Source organism: Rhipicephalus microplus, chromosome X (assembly GCF_043290135.1).
Source record: "Rhipicephalus microplus isolate Deutch F79 chromosome X, USDA_Rmic, whole genome shotgun sequence".
NCBI classification, from domain to species: domain Eukaryota; kingdom Metazoa; phylum Arthropoda; class Arachnida; order Ixodida; family Ixodidae; genus Rhipicephalus; species Rhipicephalus microplus.
The window spans coordinates 196,088,527-196,110,205 of NC_134710.1; the positions used below are offsets into that span (position 1 = coordinate 196,088,527).

General features: G+C 42.8%; 1 protein-coding gene across 2 annotated transcripts in view; it reads right to left on the reverse strand.

Moving 5' to 3' along the window:
• The window catches only part of Piezo (piezo type mechanosensitive ion channel component), a 220,079-nt gene that overhangs the window by 130,356 nt on the left and 68,044 nt on the right, over nucleotides 1-21,679 (reverse strand). For both annotated transcript variants that reach the window (XM_037428842.2, XM_037428841.2), the window contains 4 exons: nucleotides 5,638-5,774; nucleotides 2,520-2,693; nucleotides 2,279-2,395; nucleotides 2,016-2,216 (listed from right to left, as the gene is read on the reverse strand). In XM_037428842.2, coding sequence (XP_037284739.2) covers nucleotides 2,016-2,216; nucleotides 2,279-2,395; nucleotides 2,520-2,693; nucleotides 5,638-5,774 — 629 coding nt within the window. The remainder of the gene's footprint in view (nucleotides 1-2,015; nucleotides 2,217-2,278; nucleotides 2,396-2,519; nucleotides 2,694-5,637; nucleotides 5,775-21,679) is intronic.

The following is a 21,679-nucleotide window of genomic DNA, read 5'->3' on the forward strand; positions in this document are numbered from 1 at the left end:
CACTACTTATGGGAATAGCCACATGAAATAGCAGCATAAAAGGTTTTCCCATAAGTGACCGTAAAATTTTAAAGTTCTTTTTTTTTTTTTGCTACAAGCTCTTTGACTAGAATGCTGCATGTGTGTGTCATGGCACAGATCAATGGACACAGAACACGAAGTGCAGTGTCAAATACAATCATAATTTTCCCAATAAATGTTCGTTCGGCCATATGGTGTGACAGTGGCATAAGTAGGAATGGGAATCGGCTCTACCCTCTATGAAAGCTCTACAACATTTCCCTCAGAAACTCAACAACTTCTACAATGCGTTTTTATTTATGCCTGCACAGAGTAGGTATGCTTTGGAAATACATGGGAGAGAGCCTAAGATTGGATATGAAAGGATGCAGTGATGTTATAGAAAAGCAAGTGCATGAAGGGATAAGAAGCCAGAGCTCGTTAAAAAAGAGAGATGGTTGGAAATGAACAAAAATTGCAATAAAATGCAGGCAACTTTTTGCTTTTATGGTAAAAGTCTGCAATGTTGTTAGCAATGCCTTTTCCAAGGCTATGCAATTCAATTTCTGCTTCCTGCGCTGTGTCAGTGATCAGAGAAACCCTATGCTTACATTCTCAATGGATTGGCCAGTTGTATGGATGATAGGACTGGCATAGAAATTACCTGAACTAATGGCTACAAAACCATGATAAAGCTCTGTCACATCAGTGATGCAAAGAATTTGCCTAACACACTGCCGTCCTCATCATCTTGACTTACAACAGCTATTCAAGCATAAACAAGCCTATTATGGTATGAAAAGCCAGCTTATGCCCAGAAAAAATGGTTATGTATCAAAATTATCAACTTAATGTATTGATGACAGCACAAGCATATGTGAGCTTGTGTTATCTCTACACTACATTTTGAACTGAGTCATCAATTATGATGGGGTGCTTGAAGGACTGCATAATTAGCCATGTTTTTATTGTTGCCACGTATGATCCTGTGAACTTGTGGATGACACAGAGCAGGTTTTCCAAGCTCGAATTTAGAGCATAACAAACCACTTTTCTGGCAAAATTTTGATACAATCAAGACATGCTTAACCGATAAATAAAGTGGGAATATTGTCAAAATCGCTACTGAGAGTATTTATTTAGCAGTTGTCAGTCAGGAATGATTGAGCTAACGTTGCACAGAGCACAGAGAATTGCAGGGCAACAGGGAAGCTCCAGACAGCCCCGCAGCGGAAACGTTGTCGTCCTCTGCCATTAGGTGCTATTTCAGCAGCCATGACGAAATGGCATTTCCAAACCCATGACAATATTTATCGACATCTAGTAAATACACCCTTCGGCATGAATTGATGTCTGTCGCACAGTGTGTGTGCTAGCAAAAATAAACAGCATCATCATGCTTAGGTAACATTTTCATGAACTAGGAGACTTGAGATAGAACAGATGCATGTGATAAGTGTCGCTTGAAAGAACTCTGCACCTTCACAAGATAAAGAACGTAAGGAATGTATACAGTCCAATGGTGTTCATATATACAGAACAGCCAGAAAGAAAGAAGCAGCACCGATCCAAATTGCCCTGATAGACAACCAGGCCACATCTTAAAGAGACTTGGTGTGCTAAGAAAAACAAAAGAGAGAACTTCACTTCTTTCTTGCATCCATGTTAGCACATCCTCTCTCTTTAACATGAATACCTACCAACTAGCTCGGCTCAGTCATTCTAGGGCATACTTAGCTGTGTACCTTAATTACTGATGCTTAAACTTCAGGGCCCCAAGAAGTTTCAAAATGTGATAAACATCTGCACTTTACATACACAGAACTTTGATTCCTATGTTGCACTTGATAGCCAATTAACAAGCAAAAAGCTTTTTGTAATTTCATTATGCCCAAAGGGTAGTACAAAATTTAAAAAAATAGAACAGCTGGCATTCAAATGAGGCACTGAACTTGAATGTGGAAATACCATTCATTGTCATTTCAGAACACCAAGGAGTTGAAATACCAACTCACCTCCACACCAAATTTGTAGAAGAAGTAATTGAGCAGGTACATAAGGCACTGTTTGATACCATCATCAGCAGTGGAGCGATTGGCTTGGATAAAGACTACACCAGGGCGTGGCTCTGGAAGCTGATGCCGTGCCCGGTAGAAGCGCTGTCTGTAACGCACCATTGCGTGTGCTGAAAATACTACTATCAGCATAATGTAGCCCTACATAAAGAAGAAAATGTTAATTAGTAAACAAAAAGCCTAAAAATGAGAAAATGCCTCACCTTACAATAAGAGGTAAGATTGGTTGTCTTTTGAAACCCAATCCATATTCTGTTGTCAATGGTAGCATTGAATGGAGCAGGAAATTCAGTTGCATTTCCATCAAATCCAGTGACACTCTGCAACATCAATAAAGTTGTTTCTATCAATCCATCCAACAAGAATTAAAGGGGGTGGGGGGAGGATGCATGTGTAATAAACAAAAGAGCACATGCTAGTTTTTAGCATTACCACTCCACTCACTGAGCAGTTTGTGGCCCAGCCATATCGATCGACAAAGTTCAGCTGGTAAATCATTTTGGCAAGCAGCAGCATGGAGGCCCACATGGAGCAGCAGTGTGTGAGGAAAAGCTGCATCCAGCGGAATGGTAAGGCCACTACAACAAGTGCCACAAATATAATGTGCACTGCACACACCTGCAAAACAATAAACAGAGTTAGTAGAAGCAAGAACTCTCTGCCACATTTCAGCAGACAGGTTTCAGAATAGCCTCATTATTAGGGATGAAAAGCAAATAATTCAGTTTTTTAATTATTTAGAGAATTTTCACTCTTTTGCAGCTTATTTTATGATTTCCACAATTTTGGCTCTGTAGCTGCTCGAGTTGTGTTTCAATATAATTCGGGACGCAAAAAAGCCCTAAAACAGTGGTTCCCATCAAGCAGTAAAGCAAGCTGCTTGCATACTAATTCAATTAAATTTTCAATCACAAAGGTACAAGCGTAAAGTAACGAGGAACATGATGCAAATCCCTTTCAAAAGCCATATCTGCTGCAGAGTGGTAGTGGTTTTGGTGCTTTTTAAAAATCCACACCCAGGATAACCAAATGATAACTACATATGTGATAAATAAGCAAACGTTTTATAGCATATGTGCATTTAAAATGACTCGTCGCCTTTATTTTAATGAGAGCACAAATATGTCTGTATTGTAGTGCTGTTTTGAACACTATGGCGAAAAGCAACAGAGTGCAGGCTGATGATGCCTACTCAAAAAAAATCCCACCATTTGAGAAGTCGTGGTCAGTACAAATAATGAATAAACCCCCAATTGGCAGTTGACTAGTCGCAAACTATGCCAGTGCTCTGCGGCGGCCGACTGTAGCGCCATCAACTGACAGTGAAAGAAAATATATTTGCTTTCGGCGCAATCTATAGGCAAACAACATAACCAGTCACGGTCGGTAGACAAGGGCTGCTGGATTACATGTTGGCGACGATAGCGCAACCGGCGATGCTTGCAGCGAGTCATCTGCTGCGAAAAAAATCTACCGTGGCGTGTGGACAACACCTGGCAAATACGACATAACCGGTCACGGCCAGTCTGGATGCATGCCCTTGCGAGCACGCGCCTCAAGACCGGTCGTGACTGGCCAAGACTCGCGTTCGGTGTCATTTATCGACAAACAAGATAACCAATGTGTTTTCTATCGCTGTCTGTTGATGGCGCTGTAGGCGGCCGCCGCTTAAGGTCCCTAGATGAAACAAGTTTCCAAGGTAGCGACACCTTCCCCTTTCCTTTTCGCCTATGTTCCTAAAGCACCCCTTATAAGGTTCAAAACTTTCATAAAAAAGCAAATGTTTTTGTTCAGTTGCTACGGTGAATAGATGTAAATGAAACAAAATGGAACAAAATGAGTCGTAGAATAAACAGTACAACACAAGAGCAAGTAAGATGTGCGTTACTCAATTGGCAACATTGTCCAGTTCTATAGTTTACACCACTAGCCATGGCGTCTCGTATCGTACATTGTAGTTTGTCCAGTTATAACTAGTCCACTCTTCCGAATGTGTTTTGTTCGTGCTGTGACACAGTGAACGCGCTTCTTGCTGGATCCTGTCAGTGACCACAGGGCGTGACGTGACGAGCGGTTACAGCCGGCTTGTGCACACGCAAGAAAAAACTACGGCCAGACTGGTACAAATGCTTGACCAGCAGCTGTGCGGTAACGTTTTTTTAAATGTGCCTGTTCGGACAATCGTGATGCCAGGCGATTCTGATGCGGTGCTCGGAACTTCCTGAAAAGTGAGAATTCTACTGGTGAGGTGTCTCGAAGCAGCGCGTTTTGGCTTAAGCATGAACTGGTCAAGCGTGAAATGTTTCTGAAGGTGCGTTGATTACACCCTCCAGTTGCTCTGATTGATTTTGATTTGTGGGGTTTAATGTCCCAAAACCACCATATGATTATGAGAGACGCCGTAGTGGAGGGCTCCGGAAATTTCGACCACCTGAGGTTCTTTAACGTGCACCCAAATCTGAGCACACGGGCCTACGACATTTCCGCCTCCATCGGAAATGCAGCCGCCGCAGCCGGGAATCGAACCCGCGACCTGCGGGTCAGCAGCCGAGTACCTTAGCCACTAGACCACCGCGGCGGGGCCTTCCAGTTGCTCTGTATGCGTGCATACGCACAAGTATTTGTACCAACTGGCATGCACTAGACGTGCAATAGACGCGCGCCTGGTGTTTCAATAAAAACCTATAAATAAACTCAGTTCACAGATCCACGTCAACGTACGTCGAAAGAGTTGCACGAAAGCAGTAGCGTTAAATGTTTCATAGCTACACTTCCAGTGTGCTTCATCTCAAAAAGCCCGAGATAAGTTGAAGAGAGCGAAACCATTTCCTGTTGTTTTACGGCAACGGAGCTTTGTTGAAAAACGCGGATGTTGCATTCAGTGAGCATCGCGAGACTATTTTGGTCGATTTGGCGCACACTGAAATGCTGAAAATGCTCCTCTTTATCAGTTTATGTCCTGGCTACGACTTTGTCTTTGGTTAATGTCCTGGCTTTGACTTTGTCTTTGGTTACGGCGAGAATCTGGGTGGAGCCATATGCGCATGTGTACTCGTTTTGAACCTTGTACATAATGATAAATAACATCACCAGCCATTTGCAAGATCACTTGCAAGGAATGCACCAATTACAGTCGCGGATGGCAGAGAAAAAGAGGGGTAATCAAGAGAGTGAGGAGAACAATCAAGAACAACGAGTGCCTCTACCTTGGAAACTTGTTTCATCTAGGAACCTTACCGCCGCAGAGCGCCGGCACGCGCTCCCGTGTTTCCTTTCATAAAGGACAATAGAGTACATGCCTAGTAAAGTCACATAATGTCCAGTCCTGTATTAAAGAGAGTTACAATATGTGTGGCTTACAGTGTGAATCCATACTCTCACTGCAAGGAAGATTGACATCAAAAGTATAATAAAATAATACAGCTTCGCACAAGCTTTGGAACATTTTTGCCATGCTGTCCAACCCAAATTGAAGTACTCAAGTGCGTCAAGCTTTGGAGCATGACAAATAACCTTTAAGCTCAAGTTCTGTAACTATTAATGCAAATATATGCAAACTTACATCGAATATTGCCAGAATGAAGACTGCAAGCAGCACAGCCTTCATCATGTGAATCTCAAGTAAACGCCAGCACACTTCCACAACTTTGGACAGCACACTGCCGATACGTTCAAGAGACATCCACGCAGAGTCCCGGCCTTGAAAAAAGAGAAAACTTCAATGAAATAAAATGTTATGAGTTGCACAGAATACATAAAAAATTGAGCAAGCTCAACAAGTAACTTTCAAAAATATTTGTTGCTATTTTGCCTCATTTCAGAGAAACCAATAGCCGACAAGGGTCTACAACTATTACATACAAAACAAACTAACAGCCACATAATTGATGTATAAAAGTAGTAATTTAGGAACTGTGGTAGTTTTCATTTTGCAAGGCACCATCACATTATGCACTACATTAAAATTGCCATACTCAGGTATTTTAACTAAATAATCATGCATATCTGCATGAGGTAACAAGCCACACTACGGAAGATTCTGACATGCTAATCTAGGCTTCTAATTGTGAGGTGGCCATGTTTTCTGGAGCTCATATTCTGAAACAAATAAATTTCGAAAAATGTGAAACAGGGAATACTGCCCCATGCATTTTTGGCTAATGGTTCCAGATGTGTAGTTGGTACTTAGCATTTAATTCTGTAAATGATCTTAATTAAAGAATATAAAAAACATAATACCTTAATAAATCATATGGCATCAAATAGTAAGCATGGTCAAAACAAATTTAATTAAAAAAATTAATGTTTTTCAGTAGCTAGGAGCTGCAAGGCAATCATTATGCTAATAATGCAATGAACAACATAACAGAAGCAGATGATTTGAAAGCTTTTCCTAATCAACTAGCAATGAGAAAGAAGAAAGACTAACACGTAATATTACCAAAAAAAAAAAACTACATGAGAAAAGATGAACAGAAAGAGCGCAGACTTGCAAATATGTTGATTACACCCATGCACCCAAGAATTTATACAGCAGGAAAATCGTGCGCAGCAAGTGCAGTACATGTGAAAGAGAGAGAGAGAAAAAAAAAGAAACAGCACAGCTGGATTGAGAAATACATCAAAACGCAGACCACTGAAAGTCTTTCTACTTTGCACAAACAGATAGGTGCCAAAGCCGACAAAAGCAAAAACCAGGTTACTGACTAGAATCTAAAAATTCACATCATTGTGCAATAAAAGCGAGGGGACAGTGATGCAGGCATAAACTATTCTCTTAATGAAGTATGCTTCAAGCAATTCCTGCGCCAGTGAATCCCAGCCCCTAGCCAGTAAACGTACATTTGCAAATTGTGGCCTGCGGACACACGAACCACAATAGAAGAACAAGTGCAAACCAAGTTTAGTTCACAAATGCTTGGTTTGTCCTTGCCCTTCAGAGTTTTGGTTTGATTCACCACCTTGCTCTCATCCTCCTGTGATTTTATGTGACAAAACCACATGATTACGATGCATGCCATTGCAGAGATCTCTGGATTAATTTTCACCATTTGAGATTCTTCAACGTGCACATTAGTTCAAGTATCGGGAGTCCTTGCATTGGAATCACCTATCGAAATGTGACAGTCAGGACCAGGAACTTTTAATCCTTTAAAGGGTTCCTGAAATGGTTTTTTTCACATTCCGTTTTTAATTATATTATGACTGGAGCAAATAATTCGCACCAGAGTTCAATCGAAACACCCATTATTAACAGAGCTACGAGTACTAAAAAAGTACCCTCCTCCTCCACTCCGCCTTTGACTCTCAACTGCCCTCAACTTTTCCTTGGAGCCCTCCGGGTAAGCTCCGCCTTCACGGCACCTGCGTCATGATGTGGCGCGAGACCGCATACACTTAAGTCCTGCCGCCGATCTGATACCGGCAGTCTATGCTGCAGGTTCCACAGCCAATCAGATCAGCTGGAAACGATGACATCAATGGGGCAGAGCGTGTCACTTGATGTGTGGGCGGTTCAAAACCCGTTTGGCCGAGTACCAGCGATCTGGAGCGATTCACAGCTTTAAAGCGTTGTAAATAAGTTAGACAGTTTACGAAGAGAGCTCAAATCGGTCTCTAAATTACCCTTGGGACTTAGTCTACCGGCCCAATGTGTTTGTAAAAAATTGTCAAAACCCTTTCAGGGTTCTTTTAAAGGCATTACAGTAAAACCATACTGTTACGTTCCCTGGTGCTGTGCTTTCCTGGTTGTTACGTCATTTTCCGCAAGCCCCAGCATAGCTCCGATAGGATCCAATGCATTGGGAACTTTGCTGTTATGTTGCAACAGTGGCACCATTCCTGCATTGTACGCTGTGAAATGGCCCTCTGCGATGGCCAAGGCAGCCATGTGGCTTTTCTTGGTCTACCTGATGGATCGACAACCAAACTGATCACCAGAAGTGGTGAGGTGAGGGAGACATTTATGATGCATTCTTAAGTCCTGTCACCAGAAACACCGTCTCCGAGATTCGCATCTTTCACCTGAACGTGGTGTCAATGGCGTGTCTAAGTGCTAAAAATTAATTTTGATGCATTCAACAAAAGTTTCCGACAAGTAGTTTTGATGCAATAGGTCGATGACATCGTTGTCACCTCCACGATTTTATCTTCCAACATTGTGGCCAAGTGTGCATCATCGTGCCGATGTGTGCATCAGTGATGACGCAGGAAATGAAGCATGTGCTGAAGCAGTTGCCAGAACCAATACCTTCATCAGGCATATCAGCGCTGGACTTGTTGCAGAGATTTGCAGGCAGTGCCAAAAGTAACATGGCAATGAAAGTGCCCGATACACATTGGGTTGATCAGGCATAAAAAAATGCAAAGTGACACTGTACATCTTTTTCAAGCAAAAGTTGTGAAATAAAATTGTGCCCTTCAGCCACTGCTCTAATTTCTCAATATTTACAGTTTCTCGGTTCTTACATTTCCCAGCTCTTGTGTTGTTCTTTTTACAGTCCTGCATAAAATGTATCAGCAGGGTTTGACCGTATTTTCAATGTGAAGCCATTCTTTGTGTACTGCAGGCACTTTAAGCGGGTCTGTCTACATATCTATTTGTCTACCTGCCTATGTCTAAGTGCTCTCACGATCAACCCCTTACTTGGGATAAACGAAAATTAGTATGGGAGGGTGAGATAATTTGATGAATACGACTCTCTGATCATGACATAAATAATGTGACAATCCAATCACGTACATTGTCAAACTTTTTCAAACCAACAGGTGTGGCACATACCTGTACATCCAAGGCGGGTAGTGCCACAGGTGGTTGACCGTTTATATCTACCGAGGAACAGCGAGAACACTGCTAATTTTAACCCGAGAGCATAAGAAAAAGCTGACATTTGCAGCATTGACCTGATGAACAAAAAAATAAATGTCAGGTTCCCAGCAGGAATCTAACCCCAGCATGCTTTGTGGCAATCAAGTATTCTGCCAGAGAGACACACCAAGTCTCTGCACTGCTTTTGAAAAAGACCCTAATGTTCATGAAACGTCCACTGTGATTGCAGTGCTGGCTATCACATTTTGTAAGCGCTAGATATATACTGTATTTACTTGTGTAATGAATGCACTCGCATATTAAATGCACCCCCAACTTCGGTCATCAAAATTTTGATTTTTTTCTCCCACGTAATAAACGCATCTTCTACAATCATCCCCTGCAGTCCCGCCAATCGACACCTGGTGCCTCCTTGTCCGTTGGATCTCTCCTGTTTTTATTATTATGCCGACACCTCACCTCTCGGCCATCTCAGCTCACTCACCCCTTGCCGAGTGCCACACTATATTTTTTTCCTATCTGTGCCCAGCACGTTCTCCGTCTTTTTTTAATTATGTGTGCGCCACAGCGGGGTTCATCAACAGTGCGAGTGAATAGAGACACCGCAGCTGATAAGCACACAGCAAACGACAGTCACAAAACTGCCCATGCCAACAGACGTTTGCTTCCTGCAAATACAAAACATTCTGCAAACCCAACCATATGCATGCGATTTTCAAGCGGTGACGAAAGCATCTGCTGTCGCCATGGCTGTCGCGAAGAGCCATTTGTCACCATCGCGTTGCAGGTTTTTGGAAAACCAGAAAAAAATCACTTGTCCTCCAGGAAAGATTGAGACGATGACCACAACATAGTAGCACCCCCGATTCTCATTTCAGTTACAATTTGCTCTTCATGCTTGTTATACGCACAAACTTCAAAGAACGCAAAATATAGGCCACCTTTTCTATAGTAACTTCTGATATGGACAGCGAGACAGTGGCCGTATTTTATCGTTAATCTTGTCCGGGACTGTTTGTTTTGATGCTTCAGTAGTAGCTTGCTGCAATGTGATTACCTGCTGCAATGTGAACGGCGTCGTTGCGATCATCGTGCAAGATTGCCACGAAGTTTGCAAAGTGCGTTCTAGCGCACACTTCTGTGCGCTCCTCGAGATCACAGCAGATACCACTACAAGGTTCGTACAGGTTTATAAAGCGAAAATTCAAGGATATTCAAGGATTTTCCAGGACCTGTTGCAAGTTTTTTGAAGACTCAAAGCGACATGCTAAGTTGAAATTCTTCACTTAAAAATTTTCAAAAATAACTAATTTTATTACATTTACAATAAATATATGGATATGACAACTATAAAAAAAAGAGCATAGTCTTAACTTGTCCCACATTCTCCATAGGGAGAGGGCACGATGCCATGTTGGAATGTTATGCACCGATGAGCTTCAACGTGCATTTGTAGTCAGGCCTTAAAGGGGTCGTGCCACAATATTTGTGGCTTGCGCGCTCTTTGTTGCAAGCGTTAATTATAACGCCAATAACCACGATACGCACACCAAGATTAATTTATTCTCGCTATATAATTTGTCGCCTTTTTGATTTGGACAATTTTCAGTTCCTGCTTGTGGGGACCGAGTTGAGCAGGTACGTAGCAGTGTAGCTGACTTAGTCACGGGATCACAAACCTTTGCACGCATCTTGCCGAGTATCGTCAGCTCTGCAAGCACCTGCAAAAAAAAAACTCGCCACTATCTGCAGCAGCTGCGATGCTTTGCCGGTATGTACGGGGCGCAAGTCCGGAGGTCACTCACTTGACTACAGATTTGGCGTGACGTCACTAGAACTTTCGTTAATCTTCCTATAGAGCTACGTCAATGTCGGATGCGCTCGCGATGGGCCTCGATTAGGAAAATGAGCATTTAGGTACACTTTGGAAGTGACTTAAAATATATTCTTAAAGCCACATGGTGCTTGCTATAGCCTTGAAATTTGATGGCACCACCTTATCAAGAGTGTCAGCTTGTGCACAGTTGACACTCGCAGCATGTCTCTCAACAACCAAAAAGTAACAACTGTGACAGTGGTTAATTTACACTCATCCTGTGGATACATGTGTGTTCTTTTCTAGCATCCTTCTTGATTTGTTTAAGCAGTATGCTTCCAGTGTCGAGCTGTGACAGTCGTTCACCAGCACTCGTCCTATGCGTTTTCTTTTCGTGCGTCCATGTTTGAGCGGTGCCTTGCATATATGGGGTTGTTTGCCCTTCGTGTGACATTCTAATTTCTTGCTATCACATTTACTGCTTCACCCTCACTACAAATTAACTTTTTTTTTTTCACAAGTGCTTTTGCAAAATTGGATCACGTGCACCCTTACAATATTACTGCTTCAGAAATGGGGAGTTTTACAGGTTGACACACCGATCTACCACATTTAGGAAGTTTCGATGCCAATATGAGAGTGCATAACTCATCGAATTAAAGGATTTTCAAGGATAGCAAATAATTTCAGGACTTTCAAGGGCCTCGAAAATGCATTTTCCAAATTCAAGGGTTTTGAAGGATTTCAAGGACCTGTACGAACCCTGCACTGTTGCGGCTAAATGATTGCAAGAAACGAAAGCCGCGACACGCTTTTATAGAGTATGCGGGCGGCGCAGAGACTGCTCGCAAAAGATAGTGCCTTTAACAATCGAATATGTGTGAAGTGCAACACAGAAGCTGTTTCCAAACAGCGGACGCACATATCTATTGTGAAAGACAAGCGACCTTACTTGTGTTTTTTTTTTTTGCATTATCACATTTTTGCTCATTCCAAAAAGATTTCATAAAATTTGCCCTGCATAATAAATGCACCCCAACTTTGCTCAGATTTTTTTAGACAAAGAGTGTGTTTATCACGCGAGTAAATATGGTACTCCTATGATAACAGGCGTCATGTTAGGTTAATGTGAATTGTAGTTAATAAGCTTGCACTGAAGTTGAGTTATGTAGCAGTACTAGGGCTACCATCCTCATGAGCACAAGCACTACGTATCAGCTTAATGCTTCTGGTGTTGCTAATACGTATGTTGCTGCTGGCATCATTATACAACTGTAAACAACAGATTGATAAAACATATGTGGCTGTTCAACATATTGTCACGACGCAGACACAGCAGAAGTCGGATATAAGAGAGCTCATTTTAATTACGTGCAAGGTGCTCATGAAGACGACCGTACAAGAACTTTGTCTTCCTTTCTTGCTGCGCGAGCTCTTCTCTGCAGGTTGAATATGGCATTTGCCTCCCTCCAGGAAGAGCATCGTCCCGATGCTCTGCGACAAAATACGCGGTGTATGTAGTTGACGTATTATGCAACTGGCTCACTGCAATATGGCTTCATCCACACAACGTGTACGATTTCAGATTTTTGCTGGCGAGTTCGCGAGGAACTGTCAGGGATGACCTCATAGTTCACGTCACTTAGGCGCCATACAACATTGTAGGGACCAAAGTACTTCTTGAGTAACTTTTCAGAAAGGCCGCGTCGGCGGATAGGGCACCAGACCCACACTTTTTCGCCTGGTTGATAAGTGATGTATTGGTGTCGCAGGTTATAACGTTGTGCGTCGCAACTCTGTTGCCGGGCGATTCACGCGCGTGCAAGCTGCCGCGCCTCTTCAGCTCGTTGGGTAAAGGCTTGAGCACCGGTGTCTGTATCGTCGCAGTCGTGGAGCAACATGGCATCAAGCATTGTCGTCACTTCACGGCCATAAAGAAGACTAAATGGCGTGCTTCGGGTAGTTTCCTGCTGTGCCGTATTATAGGCAAACGTCACGTATGGTAGAACGTCGCCCCAATTTTTATGATCCACGTTGATGTACATACTCAGCATATCGGCAATTGTCTTGTTGAGGCATTCTGTTAATTCGTTGGTTTGTGGGTGGTAGGAGGTAGTTTTTCGATGCGCTGTTCTACTGAGCTCAAGCACTGACTTAAGGAGCATGGCCGTGAAAGCGGTACCTCTGTCATTATTATTATCCTAGGAGCACGATGCCTCAGAATGATATTTTCAATGAAAAATCGTGCCACTTCTACTGTGGTTCCGCTCGATAATGCCTTTATTTCTGCGTAGCGAGCAAGATAGTCGGTAGCGACAATTACCTACTTGTTTCCAGTATGCGAAATTGGAAATGGTCCAAGGAGGTTCATTCCGATTTGTGCAAAAGGCATGGTGGGCCTTTGAACTGGCTGCAACAATCCGGCTGGTTTTAAAGCTGGCGATTTTTGTCGTTGACAATCGAGGCACGTGCGGACGTAATGCTTTACACTGCCTGGAAGCTTCGGCCAGTGGTACTTCTGTTGGATTCTGGCCAATGTGCGCGTGTATCTGAGGTGGCCGGAGGTTGGCTCATCATGGCAAGCGCTCAGGATCTCATCGCAAATGAATGTCGGGACGACAAGTAAGTGGGCACTTCCGCTGGAGGAAAAGTTCTTTTTATATAGGACACCACTGCGCAAGCAGAATGACGGCAGGCTCCTTGCAAATATTTTGGGAACTCTTGTAGACTGGCCGTTAAGAAAATGAATAAGAGGAAGTGACTCACTGTCTTCTTTGTGCTTAGGCGAAATCGTGACCGCGTCGACCACTCCTAAAAACGCCATGTCATCCTCTTCTGGGACATCGTCTTGCTTTATAGGCAACCTGGATAAGAAATCAGCATCAGAGTGCTGCCGTCCCGACTTATAGGTGACCGTCATATCGAATTCTTGAAGGCGTAAGCTCCAGCACGCTACCCGACCAGATGGATCCTTCAAGTTGGTCAGCCAGCAAAGGGAGTGGTGGTCGCTGACTACATGGAAGGGACAGCGGTAGAGGTATGGCGAAACTTCATAACTGCCCATACTACAACAAGACATTCCTTTTGCATTGTGGAATAATCGGACTCGGCGCGGGAAAGCGTCCTACTTGCATATGCGATCACTCGCTCGACTGCAGGTTGAATGCGGCAATATGTTTGCATGTAAAACATTTGACCACATCCTTAGCGTCTTTGAACATTTAACTAAAAAAAAAAAATACATCGCAGTCATCTTCCCTCGACATGCTTCTCATAACATTGATTCCCAAGGTATGCGGAATCTGCGTGCCTACGCATACCGTGATTGCAATGCTCCCCACCGTTCCACATGCAAATGACCTTCACTTAGCTGGGTGTGCTACCACTTAAAAGGAGATGGGGCTGTGACGGTGGTGATGGCTGTGCAATGACGCACCTGTTGCTTGCAGGGGCACAAGCAATAACCACTGCCTCAGGTTACCGCTGTCGTGAACCATTGCAAGAGAAGTACACTGCTCGTATGCAGAATGTTAGGAAGCGCGGCAATGACTGCACACAAACGATCATGTCATGTGATAATTTTTGTACTTCATGAGCCTCTACAGTGAGCAGAAGAACACCAATACATATAGACAGAAAGTTATGAACTGACTAAATGGACGTTTTGTGAACTGATCTACAACTTTCCCATTAAAATATATTCTCCAGATCTGCTGCTTTAAAAGTTGGTTACTTAATCTTGCTTAATTAAACAATCAAACAGAACATTAAAAATAGGAACTTGCTCCAAGGAATAATCATCTACATGAGTTTGATCTCATCGTCATGGGGTGCAGTGGCGAATGTTTTAACTGCGGCTAGAGTTAGGTGTGGTAACCTGAATTTTATATTTTGCTGTACGTCCCAGTCACAAAAAATTATAAATCGAACTCGGTTAAATTCAATGACCCTCTATATTGAAATATTTTCGAACAATATTTTAACATCAATGCAAAGAAACTTTTATAGCTACATCAAACAAAACAAGCCGGAAAACTTGACTGATCGAACATCGGATAGCACGAAACGCCTCAGAAGTTTGCTTTTCCTCACAAAATCATGGCTTTTTCTTGCCAATGTGGGCTTTTTCGCATGCAATTCAGAAGACGAGCAGTGCAATGATGAGGGAACTCCATGGAGCAATAGAAACCAGCACTTCCTATCATGTGCTTTCAATATGACTGTATCCCTTTTCTGCATCTGAAACATGTGGCCCATCAGCCCTTTGCACCTGGTTGCTGTTCGCTTCTCCACAATTCTTCACTACCTCTTTTAATGTGTTGGCTGCCACGAAACAGAGAAACCCATAGTTCTACGCAAAGTTTGCGATAATGAGCACACTCAAAATTGGTGAAGTCTGACATCCCCTTTACGTACAGCATGCCAAAAGAATGTAGCGCCGAACTTTCAAGAAGCCCCGCCACAGTGGTCTAGTGGCTAAGGAATACGACTGCTGACATGCAGGTCACGGGATCGAATCCTGGCTGCGATGGCTGCATTTTTGATGAAGGCGAAAATGCTGTAGGCCCGTGTGCTCAGATTTGGGTGCACGCCAAAGAACCCCAGGTGGTCGAAATTTCCAGAGACCTCCACTATGGCGTCTCTCATAATCATATCGTGGTTTAGGGACGTTAAACCCCACATACCAATTCATCAACCAACCTTTCAAGAACAAGCCCGACAGTATGGCCCATTTGCACTAGAGGCCTCTTGGCAACAGACAAGTATGCACAGCTGCGTATGATAATGCAAAGGTGCCGTTTACATTTTACCATATATTTTCGCGAATAACCCACCCCAGCATACAATCCACAGTATTACCTACAAACTGCAGAAAATTGAAACATAAGAAAACTCTCCACTCCGTGTCCTTTTACTCCACTTTTACTTTGCCTGCACCATTGTGAAGCAGTAATGTGAGGCCAACTGGCACTTTAAAATTTGCATAAAAAATATGCTAAAATCTTAAGAAATTTTACATGAAATTATGTGATATATCGAACTAATTGATTTTTCAAGAGTATAATATACACATGTTTGACTGCAATTTTTGATTGCTCTATGAGAAGCCCATTATTCCCTTGTGCAAAGCATTTGCACATTAGGGCTGCACACATGCATACACTTATGCTAGTATGTGCACATGTATACACTAAGCAGGGTGTTTCAAGAAATAGGTCCAGTATTATTAAAAATTACCGAAAAGCAGTATCTGCATGCTACCAGCGGCGTTATGTTTACTGTAGTAGAGGGCATCTTAAGGTGCACACAAACATTAATTGTGATAGCAATTATAAAAATGCGGCAATTAACTCTTTTATCAGTGGAAATAGGTGGTTGAGTGAAATAGGCATATTCAAGTCTTTTCTGCGAATAGTCCTTAACCATTTTTAAGACTGCCACTGGTAATTACTGCTAAAGATGATATCTGGATAATTTAGCAGCCGAAACAAAAAGCGACGCACGAAAAAGCATACTTCCCATTCAGATTTCATCATTTCACAGTGATTACCAGTTGTCATCTTTCAGAAAGTTTAAAATGGCTATGAACTATTCACAGGAAGGTCTCTAACTCGCCCATTGACTCAACCACCTATTTCCACTGATCAAAGAGTTAACTGTTTTTTTATAATTGCTGTCATAATTAGTAATATTTGTATGCATTTCAAGATGCCCTCCACCACAATACACGTAATGCCGCAAATACTTTCTGTAATTTTTTAATATTGAACAAATTTTTTGAAGTACCCCATGTACATACACCCACAACATTACACCACCAGTGTCATGTTTATATTTGTAATTTTTGCTTTTTAAGTGCAGAACTGCTGCCAACTTCAACTTGCCCCTGGTATTTTACTCAAGAAAATATAAGAGAAAAAGATCTCCAACAGTAGTAATGTTGTACATGTGATTACAGCCTCAAGTGCCTATTGCATCCTTGAAGGCAAATGCAAAGCAAAACAGCTGTGCAAATGCTTACGTTTACGCAGGTAGCGTAGCTGATTGCCAAGGCAGTAATAACTATAGCGATCGGATGCCCACCGTAACTTGGATTCTGTAGGTAAGTGCAAGCAGGAAGAGCATGCTCGTGACAGATACTTACACACGCAGCAGCAAGCAATGCCAGCCACAGAAAAGGCATGCAAACTACTAAAGTCATGCATCTGGTTTAGAGGAGCAGAAAAAAAGAGAAGTGTAAGCATGGCAAAGTCACATGATTTAACGCAAGCAAACAAAAGAAAAAGAAAGAAGTGATAAACAATACAATGCACATAATAAAAGACAGAATACAAAAACAAAAATACAAATAAAGCCTCAAATAAGAACTTAGTTGTGCTTTTCAAGAAGGATTACTAATGTCCCATGTTACAAATACATTGACAATATTGTGGTGATGTGGAGAACCACAAATCAGTAACAGTGATATTTTTTGCAATAGCCGTTGATCACAATAAGGCGATCTGCTAATCTTCCAGACAAAATACCTTTGTCACACTCAACATCTGATGTAATACATAGGTACATAATTATAAAACCTTTTTTCCAAAGTGGAATTAAACTAATAAACCTTCAAAAGTTAAGCACTAGTATAGCTCTTGGAAAATTTCGAATAATGACACATTAATAAAGAAAAAAAAAGCCTGAATTGAAAAAAAAAAAGCTAGTAAGCACCAAGCAAGAACTTTTATTATATACACCATTCTACCTTTTTGAACACTCGAAATGACAACTGTGCCACCATTTACTCCTTCACAATTTTAAGCCAAGGAAAAAAAATCTATAGAAGAAATCAGGGCGAAAGACACTAGACTTACAATATTTGTGCCAGCAATTTCTTCTGGAATTTTTTCAGGCAAATAAATTCATTAAGCATTACCTACCTAACTACTTTGTATCTTGCTCATAATAATATCACCCTTACCTCTCTTTCTTGCAGTTTTCTGTATATAAACATCAGCTGATAGGTTGCAAGCACCTTTACTCTCAATACTGCACTGGTCAGAATTTGATATCTTGGTAATCACAAAATATCTAAATACTTCTTTTAATACAATCTTCAACTAGCTAAATCCATTTATCAAAGCCCAGTGAAAATAATTGACCAATGTCCTCTCCAACTTGCTTATTAATTTGCATAGTTATTTAAAGACACCTTACTCACCTCTAGTGGCATTGTGTAAGGTGCAGAAAGTACAATAAACGTACATACTATATTTTAAAATTAAAACAGATGTAGCACTGAGCAATATAAGATCACTAATAGTAAAAACTAAAATAAATTCAACAGCAAGCATTGTGCTACATAGAATGAAATTCTGCAATAGCAAATATATAATTTAGCTATAACATGCAACAACCAGCATAATATCGGCAATACGATTACAATTATTACGAATTTCACAATAATGCAAATTTTAAGGTTGCTTTGGATGGACTACATTTTATAAAATACGCAGTGATTCGGTGTTATTCGAACGGCTTCCCCAACAACCGTGGACGATGCAACGCGGCTTGCCTGTGAGAGAAAGGCCTGTTCACACTTGGCCTTGAAGAGAGCAAATGCGGCAGAACTCAACAGAATTTTTCTTGTTTCACCGCCGGAAAAGTGGCCGGAAAACAATACTGCGAGGCTGATGCCAAAAAAACCGTCAGAGACCAATTTTACCGCCACGCGATAGCGGATCGCCTTTCTGCTACGACTTTGGCCACACTGGCTATGCTAGCTCTCAAACCACGTGATGTAAACAACCAGCCGTACATTCAAGATTGATTGATATGTGGGGTTTAACCACCCAAAACCACCATATGACACACAAATTCATTCAAGATGGCGGCTAACGCGTCGGTACAGTGTACTAGAAGAGGGCAGTGGAATGGACAAGGCGGCCACGCCACTTTTCTGCAGATTCTTCAGCGAGTGACAGCCATGGCAGAGCTGTAGTTACATTTTACTGAAAATTTCAAGAGCGTCTGCATTTGAAGAGCACGTGTCATAGCCTGCGAAAGCATGTAATTGTTCGCTTTTAGTGCATCTAATGCACTGCTTAGCCTTGATTGGTGTATGCACAGCTGCGACGTGTCGTGGTGCCCGAGTGAACATGCAGGCATGCCAAATTGTGCCGGAAAATTCCCTGTTTCAGGAGCCTGCCAACCAGCAACAGAAAAAACAAACAAACAACAACGTACAATAAATTTGCACGGATCCGCCAAGCCATGTTGTGCAGTTTGAAAACAATGCCTTAAGCCGTGCTACATCATAAGTAGCTTCTGGCGAAATACAAAAAGTGGAGAAGAATCAAAACCGCGATGAAAGCATACGCTCGTTTTCTCGGCAGTCTCCATGATATCCTGACCACTGATCCTCATATCAGTCCAAATGCGTTTGACTGTTTCATGAGAGACCAGAGGACAAGTAACTTTGCCACAACATTTATATTGGTGATGACTCTGTTTTATCATGCCAGTTTTGTGAAAGATCATAATGCTTTCTGAAAAGCTTATCTTGTTTTAAGTGCGTGATTTCCCGCTTAGTGTGCATTGCTTTTATGCAACCTCTGAGTGCTGATTATAGCAGAAGTGCGAGCCAGGGAGCAGATTAGAAGGAACGCATGTACAGTACGGTCCACTGTTAGGGGAAACACGCGAATGCGTGGCCGCGGCCCACGTGGTGCAAACTGGTGGCGAGATTTGTAAATGTGGCGCACGCGCATAAAAGCGCAAAGGCGGCGCATGTTGGGTTTCTTTTGCTACTTTCCGCCCCTATGCTTGCAGAGCGCTTTCGTTTTTCTGCGGAGCGACTCATGCTGCCGCTGTTCTGCCAGCGCCCCATCACGTACTCAGCCGGCACACAAAAAATCCAGCTTACTTCTTGCTGTGGTACCTCACCAGTTCTGACATGATCCGCTTCGCACCAACAGCCATGCGATTATATTTAGACGCATGTTAATAAACGCTTAAAAAGAATAAATTGCGGGGTTCAACATCGCTGAACAGCGGTATGAGCAACGCAGTGGAAGGCTCCAGAAATTTCAACCACCTTGGATTTAAATCAAAGTACACGGGCATCAAATATTCTCGCCTTTATCGCTCATGCGGCTGCCACGGCCGGTATTTGATCCCCTAACCTGCAGGTCATCAGTCGAACACCACAACACCTATAACATCGTGGAGAGTAAAAAAAAAACACCGGAGGATGAAATCTCTTGAAGGATCACTACAGCATGATTCCTAATGATCTTCTGGTTCTGGCTTGATACATCCCAGCAAATATTAGTGTTAACGTTCTAAATCGCACGAGTTTTTAATTATTGATCAAAGCAACATTAAAAGAAGCTCCATATTTTGAATTGCAATAACATGCACTTCATGAAAAGTACTGCGCTTCCCCAATATGTGCACGCGTGAAAATTCAAGTGTGTAAAAGTATACATTAGAGTAAACAGCAACGAGAAAATTTATTCGCCATATTTTTGTGACAAAAGATGAACCAGGCCAGATCTACAACCTCTTAACGTTAGAAGAATGAAAAGCTTTGTTTAGTATCGGGTGATGTCACCTCCAGCATAGAGTACGGCCTTCATCCTTGCAGGCGGAGACCTGAACAGGGCTTCTGTCGCTCCCACTCTTCGTTTATGGAATCCCAGAGGTCATCCTCAGATTTTACGTGGAGAGTTTGGCGAGAGAGAGACGATTTCATTCTGCCCTACACATTATCAATTGCATTCAAGTCAGGTGACAGGCGGCTGCACATGAGCACTGTCAGGGACTTCAGGGGCCTCTTTACTACGGCAGCGACCGCACGCCAACTATAGACCATTTTCATAAATACGCCACCTGACGGTGAGCTTTTCGTCAGTTTTGCTTCACAAAGGAGCATGAGATAGCTAGCGCCATCATTAGGGCATGGAAAGTGAGCCGTCAAATGCGCGAGTGCTGTGATGTTAGTGTTGGCAGCTAGTTCTCCGTATCATCCACTGCAATCGCAGCACTTTCTAGCTTGAACGAGCTCCTAGTACTCTCTGATAAGCTTTCTGAGCTGCTTCCGGTGCACAATGAGCAATATTTTGTACCCTTCAACGTGTTGCATGAGCAGTTTGGCTTGTTATGACTGGCAATGCATGGATCCGGCCTGCAAGAGACTCATCGGCATGCCCTCCCGACGCGGTTCGCGTCCTGCAGGAACGCAAGAGGTGTCTGTGTGCGCTGCAAAAAACGCGCGTCAGCGTCGCTGGGACACGCAGCCAGCGTTGTCTGCTGCGGTGCCCTCACAAGGGCGGCTGACTGTAGTTCGCGTTCGCGGCGCTAGGGGCACTCTTTTTCGAAAAGGGTTCATTTTCCTTACTGTAGAGCTCGACTATGAGAAGCCTTTCATCCTCAGGTAAAAGGCTTCTCACCTGGCCATGCCACATATAAGAGCCGGCACCACCGAAAGTTCGTTCAGCGAAGAATTACGCCCCAGCTGTGGAATTCTGTGAAGGCAATAACGAAACCCATCAGTTCCGTAACCTATTGTGTCGATGCTCAGAAATCTTAGTCATAAGCTTTGCACAACGCTTGAACCAGCCGGCTGCCTTTGATAACAGGCAAGAAAATTGGTGCGTGATGCAACGAGCATAGCCGGCTTCTCCTTCCAACTATTGAAACATAGCATGACGTTAGCTCGTGCCGAGCAGTAGGGTGGTTGATTGATATGTGGGGTTTAACGTCCCAAAACCACTGATGATTATGAGAGACGCCGTAGTGGAGGGCTCCGGAAATTTCGACCTCCTGGGGTTCTTTAACGTGCACCCAAATCTGAGTACACGGGCCTACAACATTTCCGCCTCCATCGGAAATGCAGCCGCCGCGAGCAGTAGGTTGGGGCAGTAAAGATGACGCAGGGCACGAACCGCCCTTACGATTCTGTGCGCATGCTCT